This window comes from Eretmochelys imbricata, chromosome 2 (genome assembly GCF_965152235.1).
Source record: "Eretmochelys imbricata isolate rEreImb1 chromosome 2, rEreImb1.hap1, whole genome shotgun sequence".
Taxonomy (NCBI): Eukaryota; Metazoa; Chordata; order Testudines; family Cheloniidae; genus Eretmochelys; species Eretmochelys imbricata.
Window position 1 is genome coordinate 167132471 of NC_135573.1, and position 24545 is coordinate 167157015.

At 40.5% G+C, this 24545-nt stretch overlaps 1 protein-coding gene across 13 annotated transcripts in view; it reads right to left on the reverse strand.

Annotated features, from left to right (window-relative positions):
* Positions 1-24545, reverse strand: part of IKZF1 (IKAROS family zinc finger 1) — a 94638-nt gene that overhangs the window by 6720 nt on the left and 63373 nt on the right. For 2 of the 13 annotated variants that reach the window (XM_077810947.1, XM_077810954.1), the window contains 4 exons: positions 21093-21353; positions 13649-13816; positions 10812-10937; positions 5518-5652 (listed from right to left, as the gene is read on the reverse strand). In XM_077810947.1, the coding sequence (XP_077667073.1) occupies positions 5518-5652; positions 10812-10937; positions 13649-13816; positions 21093-21353 (690 nt within the window). Of the gene's footprint in view, positions 1-2462; positions 2773-3183; positions 4316-5517; positions 5653-10811; positions 10938-13648; positions 13817-21092; positions 21354-23688; positions 23749-24545 lie in introns of those variants that run through there. The other 11 variants (XM_077810957.1, XM_077810956.1, XM_077810946.1 and 8 more) reach the window with 11 other exon arrangements.

Below are 24545 nucleotides of genomic sequence, written 5' to 3' on the forward strand. Positions count from 1 at the left end.
TAAATAATTTCTCTGTGGAACTGTGAGCAACGTGGGTCTGACAGATCTCAGGGGATCCAGTGGAGGTGAGGTCCTGCTTCCCTCATACCAGTCACTGCTGCTGTCACTCCTCCTCAAAATACAGAGGGGCTCCCTTCAAAGTTAATACTGCCTTGGGCTATACTAATAACTTTCCCATTAGTCTGCAGCATGTAGAAGATTGCCTAGAGTGTGGCCCAATTGTTCCTTCCTGTAGAAGAGCCTCCAAGGAGCAGAGGGGAAGTCTGCTGGAAATTCCACAGGATGAACTGGACAGAATTGCCCTCTCAGATTGGAGGGATTTCCAAACTCCACGAAGGGCCAAGAGTGCTGCCTGGCAATCTCTTGCTTGAAATCCTGCAAAAAACAGGCCTATAGTGCAGAAAGTCCTGCTGCCCACCAGGCACTTCCTGAGCCTCCATCTTCTCTGGAAACCTGGCTCCTCCCTGCTGTGCTCTAGTCTCACTCCATAGCGGGGGAGGTAGCAGGCACAGAATGGGAGCCAACCAGAGCTGGTCAGGAATTTTTTGAGAAAACGTCTTTTCGTAGAAAAATGCTGATTAGTCAAAACTAGAACTTTTTGCGGAATCTTTGCTCTTTTGATTAAACTTTCTCAGGTCCGGGATAGAATTTTTCTCTCCTTCTGGGAGGCTCTTATTCAGCTGAAATGTGGGAGACCCCAGGTCCAAATCCCTGCTCTGCATCAAGCAGTCTTTCCTCATCCCCAGGCGAGTGCTCTAACCAGTGAGCTGTTGGTTAATTGGAAGCTGTGGGACTCGCTTTCATTTTTTTGTGAAACGTTTCTAAAAATTTTAGGTTTTGTTCCAATGCAAAATGAAAACAAATGTCAAAAGCTCAACTTTTTTTGCAAAATGTTTTTTTTTTGTTTGTTTTCTGACCAGCCCTCGAGCTAGCACTTCTTGGAGCTATATTAACTCCTGAGTAAATTTCCAATAAGAAGGCATGGCATACACAGCTCCTAATTTGGCTCCAACCACACCTGACCCTGTGCTTTTTGGGCTGCTTTTCCCACCAGTGTCCGCCTCCCACTCCTAGTGCTAGTGTTTGCTCCTCCCCACTAATGCCATGATTTTGATTAGATGCACCATTTCTAATCCCATAGTTTTGAAATGCAAAGAGCTAAAGACTGGAGATTCAAAATGGACTCTGTGGAAAATGCATGGGCAAGGTGTGAAATGCTTACCACGTTTTTTAATATGAATTTATACCCTTAATTCAGAAAACTACAAAGTTAAAGCATATATGTATGGTACATCCTTAAAACCCGGGCTTTCTTTGTTATTATATGTCATACACTGGGCATCCAGAGGGCACAAGTTTAGGTGTTCTTTATTGGTTAATATTTGCTTTATGATTATGTACCATAACTAGCCTATAGCTGACCAATATAATCAATAGCTCCATGTAAGGAAAAAATCTGTCACAGAGCAAGACCATTTCAAATGCACACAAGCTGAAGGCAGGCAGGTATCATTTTTACATATGGGCAGTGCAGATAACATGAGTGCTCATTAAAAACAATCACCTATTTTTATGGTTATCAGAGAATAAGTAAGGTAAACTGCTAGTGGTGTGAAGATCTTCAGAAACTGTGCAGGGTTTCAGGGCTCTTGCTCCAGGTAGCCAAATGCTAACAGATAGCTGATACTCTTTAGCTCGGATAGGCTGCTTTTTTTTTTTTTTCTGGTTGATGTTGTAACATATCAGGCATATTTCAGCCTGAACTGTTACCAGTCCCTCTCCAACCCCAGTTTAGAAGGTCCAGTTTGGCTCTCAGTCCTGGGGTCTGTTCCTATTTGCAAAGCAAGGTGCTGTACACAAGTGCTGCAAAGGCAATATTTCTGTCAAATAATTTTGCACCTAATTAATTTAAATTGGTGAACGAACTCAGCTTTATAAAGTACCAGGATCCACCTCGAGAAACTTACTGTTCTTTCTCTCTCGAGTTTGGGACTGACTGCACCTTAGCTTAGCTCTAATATTGTTGCATTCTTCTTTGCAACATGCCTTATTTTTCCTACCTTGTTAACCACCCCTGAGGCTTATACTTGACTAGCGTGGCTGAGGAAACCTGTGCCTCCTCTGGCATTTGTAACCAGTGGTGCTTCTGGGCTTGCTTCTCCTCTCATTTAACTCTGTCTAAATGACGAGTGACACCAGTGAGATCAATAGTGATGCACTGATTTAAAGTCAGTGTAAGTGGGGAGAATCAGGACCAGTGTCTTTTAAATTAGTCGCTGGTTAAATGATGCTGGCATTGTTATGTTAAAGAAATGGGGGAGGGCTGGAAATTGGTTCAGTGTCTGGTGTATTCTTAGTTAATTCTTTAGTTCAATGTCCATTTTCTTGTTACCAAAATGGACTTTGGACAAGGAGACCAGATTTGGAGTTTGAACAACTGGTAATGTACTTCATATTAAGTGGGGTGAGCACTGGGGAAAGGAGGAGGGGATTTGGGGGTCTCTGATGAGTCTCTTTGTCCAAAGAGGCCATTTTTTTTTGACAGCAGATCTTCATAAATGTTGTCTGTCATTATGGTGTCTTCTTACACCACACACTGAATAAATGACAGGAAACTGCCTTACCCATAAAGAAAAGGAGTACTTGTGGCACCTTAGAGACTAACCAATTTTTCTGTACAAGTTTTTTCATGCAGTTGATAGATTTCCACTCCATACGGCTAAATGCAGTGCCTTGCATAATGACAGGTTTCAGAGTAACAGCCGTGTTAGCCTGTATTCGCAAAAAGAAAAGGATTGGTTAGTCTCTAAGGTGCCACAAGTACTCCTTTTCTTTTTGCGAATACAGGCTAACACGGCTGTTACTCTGAAACCTGTCATTATGCAAGGCACTGCATTTAGCCGTATGGAGTGGAAATCTATCAACTGCATGAAAAAACTTGTACAGAAAAATTGGTTAGTCTCTAAGGTGCCACAAGTACTCCTTTTCTTTTTGTGAATACAGACTAACACGGCTGTTACTCTGAAACCTGCCTTACCCATGTCTCTCATTTGCCTGGGTTTCTTTATTGTTTGTTAGTATGAGGGTGACAAACAATGGAGAACAAAAAAATAGTCCATGCCCAACCTCTCTAAATAGGTTACTTATTCATGTTTATTAAAAATTGTTTTCTAACACAAATTAATTTCTCTGGTCTTCCTGGTGTCTTCACAGCTGATACTTTTTCCTTATACAAAAAGTCTGAGATAAATTCTGTCCAGAGCCTTCAGAAGAATTGCATCAACTTACTCCAGTAGTTGAATCTGGTCCTTAATCATCAAACAATTTGGGGTTCTTTAACTCAGTTCTTTGGGGTTCTTTACCACATTTTCAGTATTTACCTCTACTACAATTTTGTCGTCATCTTCAATTCTGCCGTCTCAGTGGGTAAGCAGCTACATTTCCTGCCCTGATTAAGTCCTGCTCCTTACATCATTACCTTCTTTTCCCTGTCTTTGACTGTCTCTTTAAACCTACTATTCTATCTTCTGACACAATGACATACTCTGGTATGAGATTCCTCCTCCCCTCTCCTACAATATATTCTCTCCTCCCTTACCCGTTTCTGACTCAGACATGTGTCTCTTACTCTCTTCCACCAGACCCTCAATCTGCTCTCTTGACCGTGTTCTCTCCAACTCCTGACTTCCCTTGCTTCCTCCCTTATACAATCTCCCTTCCTTCTTCTCGGTTTTTCTCCTCTCTGGCTCACACCTCTCTGACTTCAAACATGCTATTATTTCCCGTAGCCTCAAACATCCCTCCCTTGAGCCCATCTCCTTCTCCATCTATCACACTCCTCTTTCAAAATTCTCAAATGTGTTTTCTACCCTTGTAGCCTTAACTTCTTCTATGTTAACTCACTCCTTGATCACCTTCAATTGGGCTACCTCCATTCCGCTGAAATGGCCCAATGACATCTTCCTGGACAAATCAAAAAGGTTCTTCTCCATCTCCATAATTCTCAGCTCTCTCCCATTTCAGATATGGTTGATCATGCCCTCTTCCTAAATACTCTCTCTGCCCTAGATAGCAGAGACTTCCTTTCCTACCTCTCAGACTACTTCTGCAGTATCTTCTTTGGTGGTGCTTCTTTCCTCCTCTCTTTACCGAGGTCTCTCAGCATTCTGAGTTGGTCCTATCTTCTTCTCCCTTTACAATCTCATCCAGTGTTTTCTGTTGTGCCTCTTCTCCTCTCACTTAAACCCACTCTATTCATACTTGTACTTCTGGCTGTCTCTTCCTGGATGTCCTGCCCACAGCTCAAATTTAACCCCTGAAAAACAGAATGCCTACTGTTCTACCAGTGTTCTTCCCTGCTTCAAATCCTTCCACTGGCTTCCTGTCACCCATGCCATGAAGTTTGGGCTGCTGCTTCTTCTCTTAAAAGGCATACGCAACTTGGATCCCTACTATTTCCTGTTTGTCTCTTTCTGTGGCACACTTCACTCCCCCTTTGCTCCATCCATGCCACATGAGTTACTGTTCCCTTGTGTCTTCCCACTCTTAGTATCAAACAGCCTTCCATGTGGCTTCCTACATTCTGGAATCCCCCTCCCTTACCTGGTCTGTCATGTCTCTACCTTTTCTTCAAAACCCTTCTTACAATATAGTCCTTCCCACAGGCTTTACTCCTCTCCTGAAGCAAGTGATATAAAACTAGGAGAAGTCTGAATATTCTGTCTGCCTCTCTGTAGAAGTGCGCTCAGGCTTTCCTTTGAGTTTCCATGCTTTTGAGGTTTAAAACTAAACCTAAACATTATTGTAATCTCTCTCATTGTATTCAATTTCCTTTGATTGATTTGCTACAAGCTACTGCTCTGCACACTGAATACCAACTGGAAGAAGAAAATGGACACCGCCTCCTAGTCAAGTCACTGAGTCAAGAAAATGTCTATTACTAAAATAAGGAAGCAGGTTATGGAAGTTTTTGTTGCTTATAGTATGTACGTGTAGAAGTATAAATTGATCTTGGTTTTTCTTTTACTATTCTCATCAGCTGGGCACATATTTCTAGGTTTATAAATTATACTTGACCAACGAAATGAAGTAAACCAGTGTACAACCTTTCTGAAAGAGTGAAAGAGTATTAACCTCTTATGTTCAGCCCAACCTCACTTACACACACATGCTTACACATGTGTCAAAACACAGGGTCTGCCCCTGATGGGGGAAGTTAACAAAACGTAGCCTTAAGCATCTGCTTAAGTGCTTTCCTGAGTAGGAGCCTCGATTCCCAGGATGATCATATAGAAAACCTGGGGCATCAACAGTGGAAAAGGCAAGAATACTGAACCCCCCACAAAAGCTGTAAAATGGAAAGTTAAGCTGCAGAAAGCATCCTTTTTGTAATGCATCCGTCTAGCGAATGCTATATATTTATATATTGTTAATTTAATGATAACAAATGAAAATCATGATGCAAGACTGAAAACCCTATAAGGCTTTTTTAGGAGACAGCAAACGTTTAACTCTTACCAACAAATTTCTGAGGCATAGAGCTCTTACGTTTGGCGACGTTACTTGCTAGTCTATCCAGCACGAGGGATCTCTCTGACCCTATCTTGCACAAGTCTTCAGCCATTTCACTCTGGTTAGTTTCCTCTTTTATGACTGAAATCAAATGACATCAGAGGGTTAGGCATGCATGCTCCATTTTAATGGAACTACCATCTTTGTATCGTGTTAGTCAGACTTTTCCATTAGCATGCAACCAACTAAAACCAGGATCTTACCTGACAGGCACAGGTTGACTCTGACTGTTTGCATCGTTGTCCCTTAAGCTGACTAAATTATATCAGTTCTCATCTTCCCCTCAAATAGGATGTAGAGATAACAGATTGCAAAGTACAACTACAGCTTCTGGGGCTTGAATTGCTCTGTGCCCTGTCTAGTTATTTACACTACACAATTTACACATTTAATATTTACACTGGTGCAAAATGGATGTCTAACATGATCACTCTGATTTGGTTTTACACCCACCTTGCAATGGTCTGAACAATTACACATGGTGCAGGAAAATGGAGAATCAGGCCCTAAGATCTTTAATATTACTTTTGATACAAAGCACTCCCCCTCTTACCCTCCCCACCCCCCACTACCTTTCAGTGACAGAAAAGCCCAGCACAATAAGCGTCGCTTCAACAGAAATGGGGCATGGCTATCACTTCATATAGAAGAATGTATTTATAATTTACGTAGAAAACAACTTCTCTGAGAGTTCACTATTACTCTACTTCCCTGATACAGTGTTAGTCATTAAAATCCAATTTTAGCTAGTCCAGTGGCTGAACATATATTTATCATAGAGCATTGACCTTCTGCACTCAGACTGTTTTCTGACTTCCTGCTGCTGCTAAGAAGTTTTAGGTTTAGAAAGGAAGCCCAGCAAAGAGATTCTTAGCTATGAGCCCCTAGGGAAAAGGTTCCTGTTATGTCACTTTGTAGCAATTGCCGGTGGAAGCTGAAGGGGTATGAGACTGAACTGGCACAACAAGAGCTCCAGGATGGTAAACTATATCTATTCTGAGCATCCAATGGCTGAAGAAAAGGTGATCTATCAAGTTGCATCCGATGAAGTGAGCTGTAGCTCACAAAAGCTTATGCTCAAATAAATTGGTTAGTCTCTAAGGTGCCACAAGTCCTCCTTTTCTTTTATCAAGTGTGTGTAACGTTGGATTTTTTTTTTTTAATCTTTTGCCCGGAGATGAATATTTTAAGCAAGATTGTGACTTGATATCTGATCATCAAGTAAAAAAGCTTGATTCAGCAAGCTGTCTTTTATATTCTATGTCTGCTGGTGACATGTTATCTTCTCAGTAGGTGTGCTCACTTATTGATAGATGTTTACATGGTATCTACTGCTGTGGTAACTCGACACCTCACACTAGTCAAAGTAACCATATCTGTTGCCTACATGAACAGAATAAGCAAACCCAATGGACCCATGCTAGTAATATGTATACAGTGTTGCTGTAGCTGTATTGGTCACAGGATATTCGAGAGAGACAAGATGGATGAGGTAATATCTTTTATTGGACCAATTCGACTCTTCTTCAGGTCTGTGTAAGCTCGAAAGCTTGTCTCTTGCACCCACAGAAATGGGTCCAATAAAAGATATCACCTCACCCACCTTGTCTCTCTAATGTTAGCAATATGTCATTTAAATGGCAGCCTGATAGAATAGGGTTGGCTACATCATGCCCTGAAGTTGACAGACTCAGGTGGGGTGGATCAATAGAAGGAGCCGTTAAATGCCCTCAGAGAAGAGTGCCCCCATGGAAGACAACTCTAGGAACCAATAGCAGGAGCAATCTAGCAGATCTTAACCACGGCTGCAGGATGACATACTACAGTGGTTAAGTGCTCGCTGAAATGACTGGGCCCCAGATCATTTAAGATTTTAAAGACTGATCACTTCCAGATGCTATTCAAGGTGTGGGCATAGTCAGTCAGTACCGGGCACTGGTGTTGTATGCTCATTACAATGCACCCATTAAAGAGGCAAGCTTCTGCATTTGGTATAAGCTAACACTTCCAGATGTTTTCCAAGAATAGCCCTTTGGAGTGTATGTTACAACAATCCAATTTAGAAGTCACAAAAGGGTAAAATTCTATGGTAAAGGCCCAAAGCAATAAAAAGTCACTGTTTCTAAAGGACATAATGACAAGTAGCAGTTTCCACATTGACACCAAAATGCAAACACAAACACATTTCCCCATGGCATCCAAGAAGGTAGCACAATAACATTTCCAAAGAATTAAAGGAGGGTTAGCCCATGATTTTTTTTTTTTTTTTGGAGGGGGGAGGATGAAAAATAGCAAGCAAAAAATAAAAATTTAGGCCCAAACTAGTATTTTCCAGTTTTTGGAAACTGAAACCTATGCCCACCCTACCACACCCCCCAATAATTGGTGGCAAACCTGAATTTTGGGGGGTTTTCATTGCCAAAAACTGAAAATTGTTTCTGTTTTTGTGTTTTCACTGAATTTTTTTGTGGGAACAAAAAACATTGATATCTGTATATGCCTACACCATCTACCTGTGTATCTTTGTGGCTGTACTATGCCATAGCTCTATTGATTGATTCTGATAATACACTAAACCACAACAGTAAAGCTCAGTCTATAAGTTTTCATAGTTTGTCTTTTCTGATATTCTCTATAGTACTTGGAGGGTCTCATGCGTTCCTACTGAAATCAATAGCAAAACTCCCACTTATGTCTGTGGAAGCAGCATCAGACACTAAGGTGAAATTCTAGCCCTACTGAAGTTGTTTGGCGCTTTGCCATTGATTTCAGTGGGGCCAGGATTTCCTTTCCAAATCTCCTTCAAATTCAAAGACAAAATGAAAGAAAATATGTTGTTCCCCTTCACCCTCCTCCTTGGTTCTGCCCATATTAGGTACGTTTCCCAATGAGAGGTATCAGGCCCCTAAAGGAAGTGGTAGAAATCAATTGCTTAGGACTTTTTCAATTAGAATAGACAAAATACTAGAAAATATGCTGTGGAAAATAATCCTGCAGTAACAGGGAGATGGACCGGATGACCCTACCCCTCAGCTCTATGATTCTATTAATACAACAATCAGTGGGACTTTATTATCATAGTAATAGCTCCATAATACATACTGAAAAGTTGAATGAACAGTAGTTCTTGCATATAAGACTGACTTACTTTTCTAAGTATAAAAAGCATGCCTTTAAAAATATTTTTAAATACCAAAAGGACCAGGTCTCATTCCGAACTGCTTTGTTGCATATTTACCTCTTTACAGATATAATATTTTTAAAATTGAAAAATGGCATTTGAAGTCAAACTGTGTTTGTGATGAGTTAGGGAGCATTGTATGTAATTTAAAATACCAGGATCACTTTCAACAAAGGATTTTTAAATGAAAAACTGGTTTATTACCTGAGAAATAATACCCATTTTTGTTAAAAAGTAGGATCTGTGGCAAAATACAATGTTTAGATTTTACTCCCAGTTTCTAAAATCAAAGTCATATTAGATATAATAGGGATCTGGCTGATACTCTTTGTGTATGCAAGAAAGCAATGTTTCTTAAAAACCACTTCTGAATATGCCAACTTTCAATCTGATTCAAATATTAAATAATGAGCTGCACAACCCTAAACTGCTGTGAACATCTAAGCTTTTTGTGTCAGGGTTTATAATAAGCACAGTCCCATACATTTGAGAGTTATTTCTTGTTAAAGTTTCTGGTTACTGATTTCAGCTTCATCTGCATATTTTTCTTTACTAATATTTTATTTTCAGCAAGTAACTGAAAAGCTAACACAAATTGTTGTTTTGTTTTGCCCACAGACGTAGCAAACCTTTATGCCAGGCACTGGAAATTCTAACCCCAGACAGACTATTTGCTTCTACATCCTATCACCCTGTTACAGAATAAATATCATGGCTCTGAGTACATTAGCTCCAGCTTTCCTCCTATTTATACATTCTCCAATCCCTCAACAAAATTAGAAGGAGTGCTGCTCTAACATGCTGTTGGAAAGAAGAATCTCAGCTGCATTCAGTATTATCATTATGTGCATATACTTTACATTATCTTGTAACGTGTAAAAACATATTCAAGTGCTGTTCAGATATACAATGTTAAATAAGGCATCATTGCAAATAGGTCAGAGATAAAGTACCATTTTGTCATTTGACAAACTGAATAATATATACTTACAGGATCAAAAAGGTAGGCAAGAAATGCAGTTTATCAGATGGACTGTAACCTTAAATTCCACAGCACATTGATACTCTGTTCTCTACCTGAACTAATGCCTATAAACACATCTGGTACGACTACCTCTTGTGATCAGTCTCACACACCTAATTAGCAAGACCTGCTCAATTTTAGGCACAGGTTTAGATTCTGTGTTCTCTAAGGAACAGATTGTGGCTCTGCCACATGCCCCAGACCCGGGATCAGATGTTGGTGCACAGGCCCAAAGGAAAAAATCGTGTTGCAGCGAGGCACGATTCCCTCCCTACTTTCCCTTTGGTTCAGGTGGGTAGGTGTTTGCTGCTGGTGCCTACTAACAGCAAATTACTACCCTCTCCAGACTGGCTCCTCTAGCGCATTGTGGGGCAGAGCTAAGGTTCTTCTCTCTTCCTGGTCATCTGCTTGGCCTGGGAGGAGCAGCTGGCATTGAGCGCCTACTCATTGTTGTGCACTGGGACACAAGGTCCGGAAAGCCTATGCAGGTATGTAAGGGTGTGTGTGGTTCTTACCTCTCCCACCCCATACCAAAGTGTGCATTTCAGAGTAAATTAGCTCTAAATCACTTCTTGGCAGTGGAATTACCTTTTTAACAAGAGTTTGTATCCCTGAGTATCGTAATCGATAGGACTCAAAATAAATAGGAAAGTTCCAGCCCTATGAGTTGGGATAACTATGCTTTAGCCTGCACAGCTGGTGAGCTAAGGAATTCCAAGTCTTGTAGCTGGTTACCTGAAGGTGTTGTTTCTAGATGTAAAAGCCAAAATTAGCCTTCATACCTTAGCTTGATTGTTTTAGATTGGAGCAAAGAAAACAAGAAAACTCAATATTGATTAAGTACAACAATAGTTCCAACTAATTATCTGTCTACCCAGACAGAGATGGAAATATATATCCAAAAATCTGTTCAGTGGTGGTACTGTAATGGATAGTTACACTTCCCAGATAGCTCAACTGGACCATCCCCTAGTAATTAATGAGTGACAGGAGAGTACTGGTTCCAGGATTACCCTTTCTGCTTTTCACTCCTACCTGGATACAAGCTGCCTGAGAGGCTCATGGTTTGCAGGTAATTGTGGCAGCGTTCTTTATGTTCTTCTAATGAGCTGCGCTGTTTATAGCTTCGGCCACAGTATCCACATTTGTGAGGTTTGCCAACTGCAGAAAACACAATTTAGCGAATGAGTGAAATTAAGTATCTGACAGAATAATAATGATAACAACAGGAAATCATTCGTGCTGTGACTATCTACAGCCAACGCTCAATGGAGTATTTGGGGCCTCTCAAAACAACAATGAAAATTTATTTATATTCTCTAATTTAAAGACCAGGTCCTCAGCTGGTACAAACTAGCATAGCTCCACTGAAATCAATGGAACTACCCTGATTTACACCAGCCGAGGAATCTGGCCTTAAATCTTCAAAACTAGGGCAATCTTAGTTCCCCACACATTTTATGTGTCATTGGGCCTGATTGGTTTTCTTCTCTGCTTTGGAACTGGTCTAAATATCTGAGGGCAAAGTATGATATCAAATAGAATTTTGTCTTGGTGAGTGGTGGCATGCAACAGCAAAATCAGAGAACCACAGAGGCACCAAATACCTCAGACAAATGTTATCATCATATTTGCAAACATCCTTTAAGTATTCAGTTTGCTGGGTTTTGTAAAATAAAGATTTGCATATTGATAATGATTTCTTTAAAGTTAAAGGCTTTGCAAAATTCTAGGACATTTGATGGTACAATCCTGGGTTCATAAGTTGAAAATTATCTTGGGGTGCTGGGATCCCAATTTCTGGAATTTCAGGGCCTTGGACTCCACCTCTTAGAATGTATTGCATTGGGGAGCTGCCGGTTTGGCACAGAAAGGGTCGCAGCGCTACAAGACTTCCTCCATTCTTTGTCTTATGTGCCTCATCCTTGATGTGGGAAGAATTCTCAGGTTGATGAGGGAAGAACTGTAGGGATGAGAAGGTAATTCAGTCTCCAAGTCCTCTCTGCACAGAGACTGCCAACTGGGGTGACTGTTTTTGTGTAGACCACTGTCCACTAGAGATAGATGAACCAGGTCTGATGCAATGAGAACCAACTCAACCCTATACTTAAAACTAGAACCAAATCCAAATAGATTCTTTTTTTTAGGTTCAAATCAGTCCTGGATAATTTTTATAAAAAATATTTTTATTTTCCTGGTTCTGGCAGAATCCAGAAGCAGAAGCACTGAAATATCATGACAGAGGCTCTGTTTGTGGTATATCTAGCATGACCAAATGCCGAAAGTACTTGGGAATCTTACAACAATGACTGTTCACATGAGATTTCTGGCCCAAAATTTATAGACTTATACTAAAAAGACTGGCTAATTTTGATAAGGAGCTGTACTTTTGGATGGTTATACAAACCTCATCTTTGAGTTTCACTCACCACCACTGTCAGCTAGGAACTGGACTGAGACCATCAACGTATTTGCATACAATGATGTCACTTTACTAATCATAATAATATTGCATATTTATATAGTGTCTCATATCCTAAAGAATCTCAAAACTTTATTCAAACTGTATAGAAATCACTTCACCCATATCTGGGATGGAATGCTACAGCTGCTAAATAGCATAAAGGACAACACAATACTTGTTTGGAGAGGAAGTGAAGAGGAATACTGTATCTCCTTGAAATGGCAATTTTAGATAAGCAGAATGCCTATATTCCCAGTTCAGAAAAAAATCCCTATGCAGGATATCATTTAAGCCCATGCTTAAATCCCACTGAAATCAAGGAGCTTAAGCACATGTTTAATATTAAGCTTGTGCTTAAATGGTTTCCTGAATTAGGACCTGATATAGGCAGAATCCAAAGGGAATTTGATTTGGACACCTGGGAGAACATCTCTTACAAACAGAGCAATCTTTAGTGGTCAGGTTTTCACCTCATGTAAAAAATGGCACTTCCAGAGCCTGCTACCACCATACAGGGCTATTGGCTGAATGCTAACTTTTTTACATCACTTCCGGAAGCACAAGGGGTTTCCCGTGGAGGCCTCCTATCCAAATACTGACCAGGAGAATTCCAGCTTAACTTGTGAAATCTGATAAAATCGCAGCCCCAGCTGGCATGGTTGCAGGCACTTTTAATGGTGTGGGTATCATTTGGGATTTGCTCTCAGAAGGAGAGTGATGCTGTGACCTTTTTAAACATTGAGAAGCCTTGTTAAATGAAAAGGTAGATATGAGCACAAGCATGAATATTTTAGAAAATATTTATCCAGGCTTCCATATTAGAGTCTTTTTATTTAAGAAATAACAACCCCCACCTGAAACCTCTACGAGTAGAATGCAGCACACAACATATGTTATGCGCAGTGGGTGAAATTAACCTCATATTTAGAGAGCCAGCACCAAGCCTATGCATTACTCAAACCTTCTTTTGAGGGATTAAGTGGGACTTCACTGGTGCAGAAGCCTTAGGCAGGCTCCGCACCATGGTGCATTTCACTCGAATCATGCAGCCCTTATTCATGCAAGTAGTCCCACGAAAGGGATTGCTCACCTAAGGGTTGAAATATCAGACTCTAACGTGGGAATTTCCAACTAGCCTGGTGCCAAGAAGTAAAGAAAAGCTGATTATTTGGAGTTGCTAAAATAAGCAGAGTTTAGCAGCTTCTGATGAGGCATTCTTACTGCTCAAACACTGCAGCTACACACTTTTTGTTCACGTCACAAGTTGGTTAAGCCTGAAGGGAGCCTACCTGTATCCTGACCCAAGCAGCCATTGGAGACATGGCGGCAGTGAGCACGCACACAACTCCTGGCCTGACCTGGAAGTGAGCGAACTTTGTCCAGAAAGTGCTTGGATGTAGTTACTTACCAGAATGAGTCCTCAGGTGGCCCGTGAGGGCATCCCTGCGTCGGCAGGCATAGTTGCACAAGTGACATTTAAAGGGTTTTTCGCCTGAATGCAACTTTATGTGGCGGAGGAGGTTGCCTTTCTGAGTAAAGGAGGCTCCACACTGACTGCAGTGGAAAGGGCGTTCCCCTATGAGGAGAAGGAGAAATATGTGAGAACAAAAATCTTACACAGTAACAAGAAAAAGATTTCAGTGAGAAAGTTGTTTTCTCACTGGTGCTCTATGACTTCCACCGGCTGCAGGTTTGATATAACATGAGGCTTTCAGACTAAACCTGCCAGTTTCTTAACGCTTCACTGGCTGGGTCAATTTGATCTGAAAATCTAATTTTTTTTTTCTAAATCAGAATGGCACATCACAATGCAAATTCAAACTCATTTAAATAAAGTGACTGCAACATTTTGTGTTGAAGAGCCACTCTTCCTGATCAGCAGTTTTGGAATAAACCAATATCCAATTTTGCATGTTGTGGCATTTGGTGGGGTTTTTAATGTGGCTTTTTTCAAAGGGTCTTTAAAATATGCCACTGAAGCAGCAAAATAAAAAGGAAACTCATTAAAAATGCATTTCAGGATCACAAGTTCATTTCAGCGTTACATTCTTATATTTAAATGAAAGGCACTTCATTATAACAGTTATAATAACTTCTTTTCATTTACATTTTCCCTGTATTTTCCCTTTCAATTTCTTCTCCATTACCTGTCTGTCCCTAAGCAGCCAAATCAGGAAAGAGACAGAGAAAGAGAGAGAGAAAAAAGTAAAATGAGAAGTTAAGACAGTGTAAAGGAAACCCTGTACCTGCCATACAAACGTCCTGACCCTCCTCAGGCAGGATATTAACATAGGAGTTATATTAATGTGCTTTTCTCCACTTCAGGAAAAAAAACACACACAACCCTTTAGGAAGCACAGTCATTTGTCTAACTTGGTACACTTTATCAAGGGAGCAAGTCAGCTTGCCCATACAAAGATGCAAATATGGCTTTGGTGTTGGTTTTTTGTTGTTGTTTTGGTTTGTTTTTTGGTACTGCTCTTTGAAGTTGTTATACCCTTTTGGTTTGGAGGGATGTGATTTTTTATAATCTCTGGTAAATGTGATCTGTGTTTCGAGTTGCACCAAATGGTTGGATTAGATGGGACAATTTACATAAGAAAGAAATCCTGTGTATCATTCCCCCCAATTCCTTCCGTCATTCCCTTTTGCTGTAAGAAATAGTCCCTGAGTCTGATGTCAAACCAGCCTTTGAAGCTAATTTTCTGACATCTGTTTGTCCTAAGCGAAAACTAAAATAATGATAAGTCAGCTAATGTTTAAGGGATAAATCAGAATTGATCTTCTTTTTGAATGACGGTTTTGTCCAATACAAAAGAACAACACATGATTAAAAAAAGTTAAACCAGTAAATGCTTCCTTTCCCCCAACCCATATGAACATCTCTTGTTATCTTGCACATTTGGAAACAACTAGCTTGCGTGTGTGAGCATACAAAAACAAGCTATAACCATTCTCGTTATTGAGTAATATGGTTAGAAAGCTCAGAAACAAACAGATAAAAGGGAAGCACAATCTGACCTATGGAGAAGCCTTTGCTCGGCTGATCTCTATAATCAGGATCACATCCTTTAACATTCAAATATGGGCTAATGGGAGGCTATTTTGTGAAAAGGAGTGTTTGACCAAGTGTCCTCTGGTATGTCTAGATCTCCCAGTTTAGGAAATAAGTCCCTGTCTTCATCATGACCCAGATCTTTAACAGTATTTAGGCATCTAAACTCCCATTGATTTCAATGAGATGCCTAACTACCACTGAGGATCTGGGCCCAAGAAACTTTAAGGGACAGATTCTCAGCTGGTGTAAAATGGTGCAGCTCCACTGAAGTCTGAGGAGCTATTCCTCCAGGGTTGTACCATATGATCTCTTGAGAAGAAGCTGTTTACACTAGGTATTGCAAAGAACTGAGCAGTTATTGGCGTCTGCCTCTGGTTTGTGTTCTCTACATCTTTGTAGCAGTTAATAAGTAAGATATTTTTTAGGGTGGAGTGAAACAGTGACTGAGAAGCCAGTTCTCACTGACAGTCACAAATAGAGAGAAAACAGTTAATTCTTACTAAGCAGCTTTTCTATCATTCATTTCCATTAGTTTTACTCAGAGAAGCAAAAGAGGAGAAAATAAGGACAATAAAAGCATGCAGGGAGAGGCATGTAGAGTAAGAACGAAAAGTGTCTCCAACCTACAGCTCTCATAATGACAGGGTGAAACCTTGCATTGGGCAGGAAAGGCAGACAGCTGGAGAATTTGAACTGAAAATGATGTGTACTCTATAATACTACAGAACTCAAAATGGGAGCATATATTAGGAAATCAATACTCAAGTCACCGTATTACAACAACTGAAAATACATCTGCACTAAAAGACAGCTAATTCATGTATATTTTCTCCCAATACCCACGTTGCCCACTCTACAGCTATGGGGTGGCAAAAGCATGTACTCAATATGGGACCTAAACAGACCAAACAACCTTCAACAAGAATGGCAAACCAGCCTAGGATATATCTGGGGCTATCACTGGCTCTGAGCATCTCCCACAGAATGAGAGAGAGACACCAGATCTCGGAAAGTAAAATTTGTCTTTTTACTTGAGTAATCTGGTTTAACTGTTCTCTGATTTCCTGCTCTGCACAGCACTATTCTTCCTGGGTAAAATTCAGCTCATGTGGAGGGCCAACAAGGCCTAGGTGCCATTTAAGTCCCACTTAAGTGTTAGTGGTCCAAGCTAGCTCTCAATGTAGGGGTGAATTTCATTCCCCCTTGAGAAAAGTTTATCATCTCCTCCTTACTTGCAATTGTTTCATCCCTAATAAAAGGTTCCTTATTGCAGGTGCACCCACATACACACTCTCAGTGCTATCCTCTATCCCAGTGGTTTTCAATCTTTTTTCATTTGCGGACCCCTAAAAATTTTCAAATGGAGGTGCAGACGCCTTTGGAAATCTTAGACATAGTCATGGACATGAACCCCAGGTTGAAAACCACTGTTGTACGGTAACAACCACCTTTTGCGGACCCCTTAGACATAATCTACGGACCTCCTGGGACTGTGGACCACAGGTTGAAAACCACTGCTCTAACCACTGGCACAAACCAGCTCCTGTGTAGATAGGTGCCGGGCCTTATTCCTTACACAGGTCCTTCAAGGCATTTCAATCCTGACCTGCAACAATCCTTGCCAGGACATTTTGCCAATCACACCCTACTATGGGGAGGATCCTGAGAGGTGTGAAACACCTGCAGTTCCTTTTGGCTTCAATGAGAGTTGCAGATGCTCAAGTAAGTTTCAAGATCAGGCCATATATGTTGTTTTAATGAGCTAGAAAAATGAGGACTCTGTTGAGATGGCCACAGCCCTCCCCATTTGTGACTTTAGCTAAGATTTTAGACTCAGGTCTTGACAGGTGAAAGTCTAGTGCCCTAATGCACCGTGCCACCCTACCTTCTTACTGGATAATGTGTATGAACCCTTTAAATGATCAATAGCAGGGGGTAGCAGATATGGTGATGGCTGTGTGCTTCTGACACCTAGCTAGGGAGACAGTGATCAAATACAGGACTACCAGTGACTTTGGCTAAGGGATTCCAAAATAGCACAGACCGGTATGGCAAGTTAACCATGAGCCCATGCTCAGGGGTCTCAAAATCAGCAAACATGAGTTTTTCATTTTAAAAGTGCTTTCCTAAAAATTTAACATGAAAGGAACAATAGGCTGAATATCATCAACCACCTAACAGATGGGGTGGGGGGGTCAGATAGTCATGAGTGGAATCCTTTTCTACAATAAGGAGAAGCTGGTAACAATATAGGTGAGTAGTCGGGGTTTTACAGCTACTTGCATACAGGAGTGGGCAGAAAACATCAGGTGCTACTCTGCATATCTACACTTGGCAGGTGTTTTCATTAGAAGTAATTATGTCTTATCAGGCCAGGCAGTCATCATATTTTGGCGTTTTAGTGTGCCAGGTTTTATTCATTTATCAAATATTTATTTAAGAGCACTTCACTGGATATGCAGGTTTTACATGAATTAACAGCAAAGTAATTCATTTGCAAGGCTTATTCCCTCATCAGGCACATATTGAACTGGGCTTCAGCATAGTGAGTTAAATGTCTTTAATAGTGTATCCCATTTCCACTTTAATTTTCACAGCAGACCTGAAAGGGAAGATGGTTACTACTATTTCCCTATGACATCCCTTTAATTTAGAATGGCCCAGCCTGATCCTGAACACCTTCTCCAATTCCTGCACAAGGTGAGCGCCAATGGACTTCAGAAGATTTACTTGCAAAAGGAGTTCAGCATCAGACCCTGTTCAAAGCAGTGACTTTATCTGACAGGCTGGCAAGACAATTAAGGAACCTAACTTTAGAACGTTTAGTTTTATTAAAAATCAAAAAAGATGTAGGTAGTACTGAGTGCATTAAAGCATGCATTGCATTTTCCACACCAATCTACATGTTGTATACTTTACTTGCATACAGGGGGTCAAATTAAGAATCCTACAGGTGGTGTTGTACCCTGCAGAGGAGCAACACTCCATTGGGAGTTCTTGGAGGTCTTGGGCCTAATGCTGCCTTGCCTTGCATGCTGTGTATCCATTTACACCTGTGCAAAAGTGAGTGCAAATTTGCCAGTCTAGTTTAGTAACATTTTACACTCACTCTGCATAGATGTAAATGACTCCACCAGCTGCAAGGCAGAGGAGACTTGGGCTCACTATGTACGTGCTAGGCAAAAGCAGATATGCTTCCAGGAGAGTTGAGACTGAAGTGTGCTCAGAGGCAGTCCTTGCTAGGCCATTTTGAAAGGTATGGTATACAGTCCACCCAGCACTGCTTGCTGGACACTGTCTGGTATATGGAGATAGGCAAAGCTGTGTCCACAACTTCACCTTGGCCAGACATGCCCCCAGGTGGCTTATATACCACTGTCATCAGTATAACCTCCATTAACACCCCTGCTCTTCAGAAACTTCAGTGAGTATCTCCCCTCCCTCACCACCTACCCGTTGCATCATACTTTTAGCAAATGATGAATTAGCTTCATAATGCAAGTAGCTTTATACTACAGTCAGAAGCCTTGGGCTGACCAAAAAACAGAGCTACTTGCATATTACATGTTCATAAAAATAGCTATCTGGCAAAACAATAGAATGTTCTTCTGTCTTCAAATTCCATAGTAAGTCACAACATTCTGTTTCAATTCATGCAACACTACCTTCTTTATACCATTATATGTATAAACCAAATGGGTCTGTCAAAAGAACTCTTGTGGACATTTTATCAATTTTTAAAGAACTACACTTTAACATTCAATAAAAGAAAAAGCCGCCAAACCCTTTACTACCGCTATGAAGTACATTGCAGTATCACACTTTCAATAATTTTTCATTGCTTTTCCAATAAAGATACAAAACATCTGCTTTTCCCTTAGAGAAGGCTATATTGTATCTAATTTAATCACACAGTGTTTTGAAATAGGTAAGTGTTACAGCATTTCTAAACATCATCATGACCATTTCTTATCATCTCTATTCAGTATTATGCTAGAGTACAGTTCACGACTGTAGCTTGGACAGTTGCATTTAAAATGATAAACACTAGAGTTGGAAAGGTTATTCTGGGTCATTTTATGCATGCTCCCCAGTTAGTGCATTATTGTTCTCTACTTTGAACCCACAAGCATTTTATTTAACCTCCTCCTGAATAACTCTAGGGAAGTTGCTTTCACAATTTTCTTGGTAAACAATTCTATTGGCTACTTTGTTTCACTAGTACACAGGCTAGTACTGCTGGTTACATCATTCTTAATAACTGCTTCCCCTCTTCAAGTATTTGTGCAAAATTGTCACATCCCTTCTTTTAAGCAGCATAATTTATCAAGGTAACAACAATTGGAAACTCCAAGGTTGAATTCGTCCCTTTGATACCCAAGAAACTGGGCTACAATTTTAGGCTCTGATCCTGAAACTGACTACATACAGCTCATCCCCATGCCTGTGCCAAGCAGCACTGAGTTCAAGGTGACCTGTCCCCAGGCACAGTCAGTGGCAGGATCGTGCCCTTAGACTTTACTGTGTGGCGTTATGATCATTAGTTCTTACGCTCTTTGAGGCTCTTTAGAACAAGAGAACCCAGGCAGAAGATCTACAGCATCGTGATAATGAAAAGCTACCATTTATGAAAAAACAACTTCATTCCATGTCTCTCTGAAGTCCTAGTGGAACTCCTTCAGAATCAATTCTCGCTGATGATCATTATAATAGGCTTTTATTTTGTAAAGCGTCTGCAGTGAAATCAATTCTGGTTGCTTTCAGACCTTATTAGAAATTATGAAAAAAGATTCTTAGACTTGTAATTTACTTAATTTGTGGCACTGATCATTTTAATAGCATGATCTTCTTGCAATGTTGGAAACAGAAGAACAGTGTTCACTTAACAGTGCAAAACCATTCAGAAAATGTTCTTGTAATTTTGCCTACATTTTAAAAAAAAAAATGAACCATGTCAAGTTAGTTTAGGGATGCCTTTGGAATCGATGTTTGTAAGTAGGATAATTTACCATTGTTGATGGTGTAATGGAATCAGTGAAACTGTTATGTAAGTCTCATGTCAGTTATACCAGGGGTTCTCAACCTTTTTCTTTCTGAGACCCCTCCCCCCAACATGCTATAAAAACTCCACAGCCCATCTGTGCCACAGCAACTGGTTTTCTGCATACAAAAGCAAGGGCGCAGCAAGCAGGGCAACTGCCTGAGGGCCTACACCATAGCAAAGCTAAATTGCTCAGGCTCCGGCTTCAGCCCCATGCGATGGGGTTTTGGGTTTCTGCCCTAGGGCCCCAGCAAGTCTAATACTGGCCCTGCTTGGCAGACCCCCTGAAACCTGCTCGGGGCCTTCCTCGGACCCCGGACCCATCGTTGAGAACCACTGAGTTATATGATAGCATATCAGAGCGGTAGCCGTGTTAGTCTGGATCTGTAAAAGCGGCAAAGAGTCCTGTGGCACCTTATAGTCTAACAGACACATGCTCCAATACGTCTGTTAGTCTATAAGGTGCCACAGGACTCTTTGCCGCTTTTATGATAGCATATGTTAGTGCTGAACCCTTAAACCATGGGTTCCTTTTCAATTTCAGACTTTCTGGGATGGAATCAATTGACTTTAGGGGGAATCTTGCTTCATTTCAAAGTCAGAATGGAATGGCTCAGTAACACAGTTTCAAATGCTTAAGGAAGCTGCATTGACATACAAAAGGGAACATGCTCCCAACACTCATAAAATAAGTCTTTTCCTATTTATATGGCCATTTCTTGGCCCTAAAGGAAAAACTATGCCAGGCCTTACCAGTGTGGCTTCTTTTGTGAACCATGAGCACATTGGGACCGATGCAAATTATCCCACAGATATCACATTTTAGCTTTCCGTTAGGAAGTCGAATGCCTCCAACTCCTGACATAGCTTTGCTGCCTGGGCCATTGTGTGAGCCATTCATTTTCTCTCCAGAGGCATCAAGCATTCGTAAATCCTCCGCACATTCTTCCCCATTCATTTCACAGGCACGCCCATTCTCTTCATCACTCTGAGTCTCTATTTTAATATTACTGGCTGAAAAAAACAATACAGGATGCCACTCAGTTTTGTTACAAAAGAAACATAGTGGCAAAGAAACAATCAAATCAAAGAAGAAAACTTCTAAACAGAATGTACAATATACCTAGGCACAGAAACCAGTGATATGGAGACATTTTTATGTGCAACGTGGTGAGTTCTGTGACATATGGAATAATGTGCAATGGATACCAGTAACCAAACATAAGATGATTAAGGCTTTCAGATTTCCGCAGCTATAATATCTGCATCGTCAATCCAAATGAAATGGAAGGAGAGTAATTATGAATCCATATTGTTTGGACACCAAATAGTGAAAATGAGTACCCATCAAAGATAATGGATGCCATTAAAAAATACATTTGCCACTCTCTATCCTCGATAGCCTTACCAAGACACCTCTTCTTCTGTGAATAGGAAGAGATTGAGGGTTGTACCGTTCTTGAATCTACATACTGATTGATTATTTGTCACTATGGAAGGAGACAGCATGGCAGTGGGAAAGAAGAGGATTCAGGCACAGATGAAGAAACCAAAGAGTGAGAGGGAAGAGGCTGAGGCGTCTGGGACTGGAACTGTGATTGAAGTAAAAGGAGTAGGACTCGTGCACTTGGGACAGCATGACTGAATGCTACTGTGTGACAGGAGAAGGTCTCTAGAACCAAGGACAAGTGGTGAGAAGGGGGCCAAGTCAGCAGGAGAAAATAGGAGAATGGTTTAGACCGGATACAGGAACTGGTGGCTGAATGGAGCGGTCCCATACTTAAAACATAGTCACTGTATTCCCCATGCAGGCTGAGTGGATGAGAGAATGGGTTGGCATTATAAAAGAATTGCATCAGAAAATCTGCTTCTTCCTGTTTATCTTAAGTCCCTTTTTTAATGCATGTGAAACTGTGTAATTATTCAGGTAATAAGGGTAAAAAAGGTACTACTGTTTGAATTACATAAATTAATTTCTCTCTTGCTAATATGAATAAACTACAGGTAAAATGTTTGTGTACGATAACTGCCTTTGGCAGCTGCTGCATAGGTGACTGTTATCTTATGAGTACACAGCAAAGACCTGAACCTCTGAGAATTAACCAACTATGGGAGAGGCCTGTAGTCAATTATGATAACTCCATTATTCACTCTTTACCCCTGCACAGGGGTTGTATTATATTGAATGTAGAGTAATAACCTTTTCATCTTTTTCCTCAATACTACAGCTGGTCAAAATTTTTCTAATTAATTTTATTTGTTGTTGAAAACGAGCCTTTTCTTAAATTGAAAATGATTGTTACAATTGAGGGTTTTTTTTCCAAAAACTTTTATTTTTATCAGCAAAATAAAAGCAATGAAAAAATGTAAATGATTGGCTGAGCACATACCTATTTTCACCAAATCCAGAGCCAGGATTTTCTTCCATTGTAATAACAATGATTTCATATCGACAAGAGATGTAAAAGATGATGCAACAATGACATATATTAAGCCAAGGTCAATAAGGGACAATAGACCTTGATGTTCTTCTAAATATGAAACCAGTTCACCAAACTCTGATCTCTGTTACACCCAACAATTGCACTGAAGTAAAATGATTCCAGTGGGATTGCACAGATGTAATTGATGGTAGAATTTGGCCCAATATATGTATTGCTACAGGATAGAAGTTGAAGACAAAGGAGTTTAGTTTTGGCACTGGTAGGCTGTGCATCTTTTATAGGTCTATAGGGTCATTCTAGATATTTTAATGTGTTTTTAAGATAAAGCATTTCTATTACATATGCAACCTAAGCCTGGGACAAGTGCACACATTTCCTCTCCAGCTTTCTTCCTAATGAGGAGAATAATTCAGAAGTCCAGAAAAAAATACCACTCACCTCTTAGCAATTTAAAAAACACAACATATTTATACACTACATGACTGGTAATCAGAAGTGATCAGTAGTTTTCTCTAAACTCAGTGGCAGTCAGGAAGCACTCATTTGCAAATGTGACCCCAAAAATGTACTGTCTTGTCACTTGACTGTTTTCAGCCAATCTTGCATCCGCCCTTTTCTCTTGCTTGTAGAAATAAATTATTGAACAAAGTTAGCCTTATTTTTCAAAAATTACAAATTTTTCTGTATTAGCAGACCCAGCCAAATGTGACTTTTAAAACATTTGTATATACTAAGAGAAAAACTTAATGTGGGGATACAAAAAGGACTAGACCGTTTAAGTCCTTCAAGAGTATATGTAATTAAATGCAGACAAATGTAAATTAGTGAGCACTGAAGTGACGGAAAAAATAAAAGTGCTAAATGGACATGCCCGTCAGTGAATTGAGAGCACACTGTATACTTACAGGAAAAAGATTTGGGAATTATTGCGTGAAAATCTCTAAAGCCTTCAGCCCCATAGGTAGCTGCAACAAAGAAGGCAAACAGAATGCTGGGTTGTGGTACGGCTAGCAGTAAAAGTCAAAGACGATGATATTATTGCTACAAAAGACATTGCTTACCTAAAAGAGAGGCAGAACTATCACCACAGACATAGCACAGAAAAAACACAATATAAAGGAAGGACAGCAGAATGATCGCTAGAAGGAGAATCCTCATGTACATGCGCAGTCATTTCCCTTTGAAAAATGCTGGTTTTCCACAGAGTTCCACAAGTTCTTGCACATCATCAACATGATTTTGTTTTTATTGAGGCCTTGTCTACACGGGTTTTTCACCCCCAGTGTAGCTAAACAGTGTAGCGTAGCTGCACTGATGCATAAACCTAGTGCAGACATACTGTACTGACTTGCGGCAACCTGAGGTGAGCTGCACCATGGCAAATAGTACAAACCAAGGCAATGCTTCTACTACGGCTTTTGCAGTGGTGCACCTGCTTTGGTTTAGCTACACTGGTGGCTAAAAAATCCAGCAAAGACAAGGCCTAATTCCAATCAGCTGCACCTAAGCAGCCCCATTTATTATAATACAGTTGCACAGGTAGTCCTGGTTTCAGAGTAGCAGCCGGGTTAGTCTGTATTTGCAAAAAGAAAAGGAGGACTTGTGGCACCTTAGAGACGAACCAATTGCAGAACTTTTATTACTGGGGAAGATGTGAGAGAAGGAAAGAGCCAAGCTTGTCTCTGAGGGAATTTACAGGTCTGGCTGTTAGGAAAATAGATCTCTGCACGAATAAATGGAGCACATTTTTACAGAGTAACTT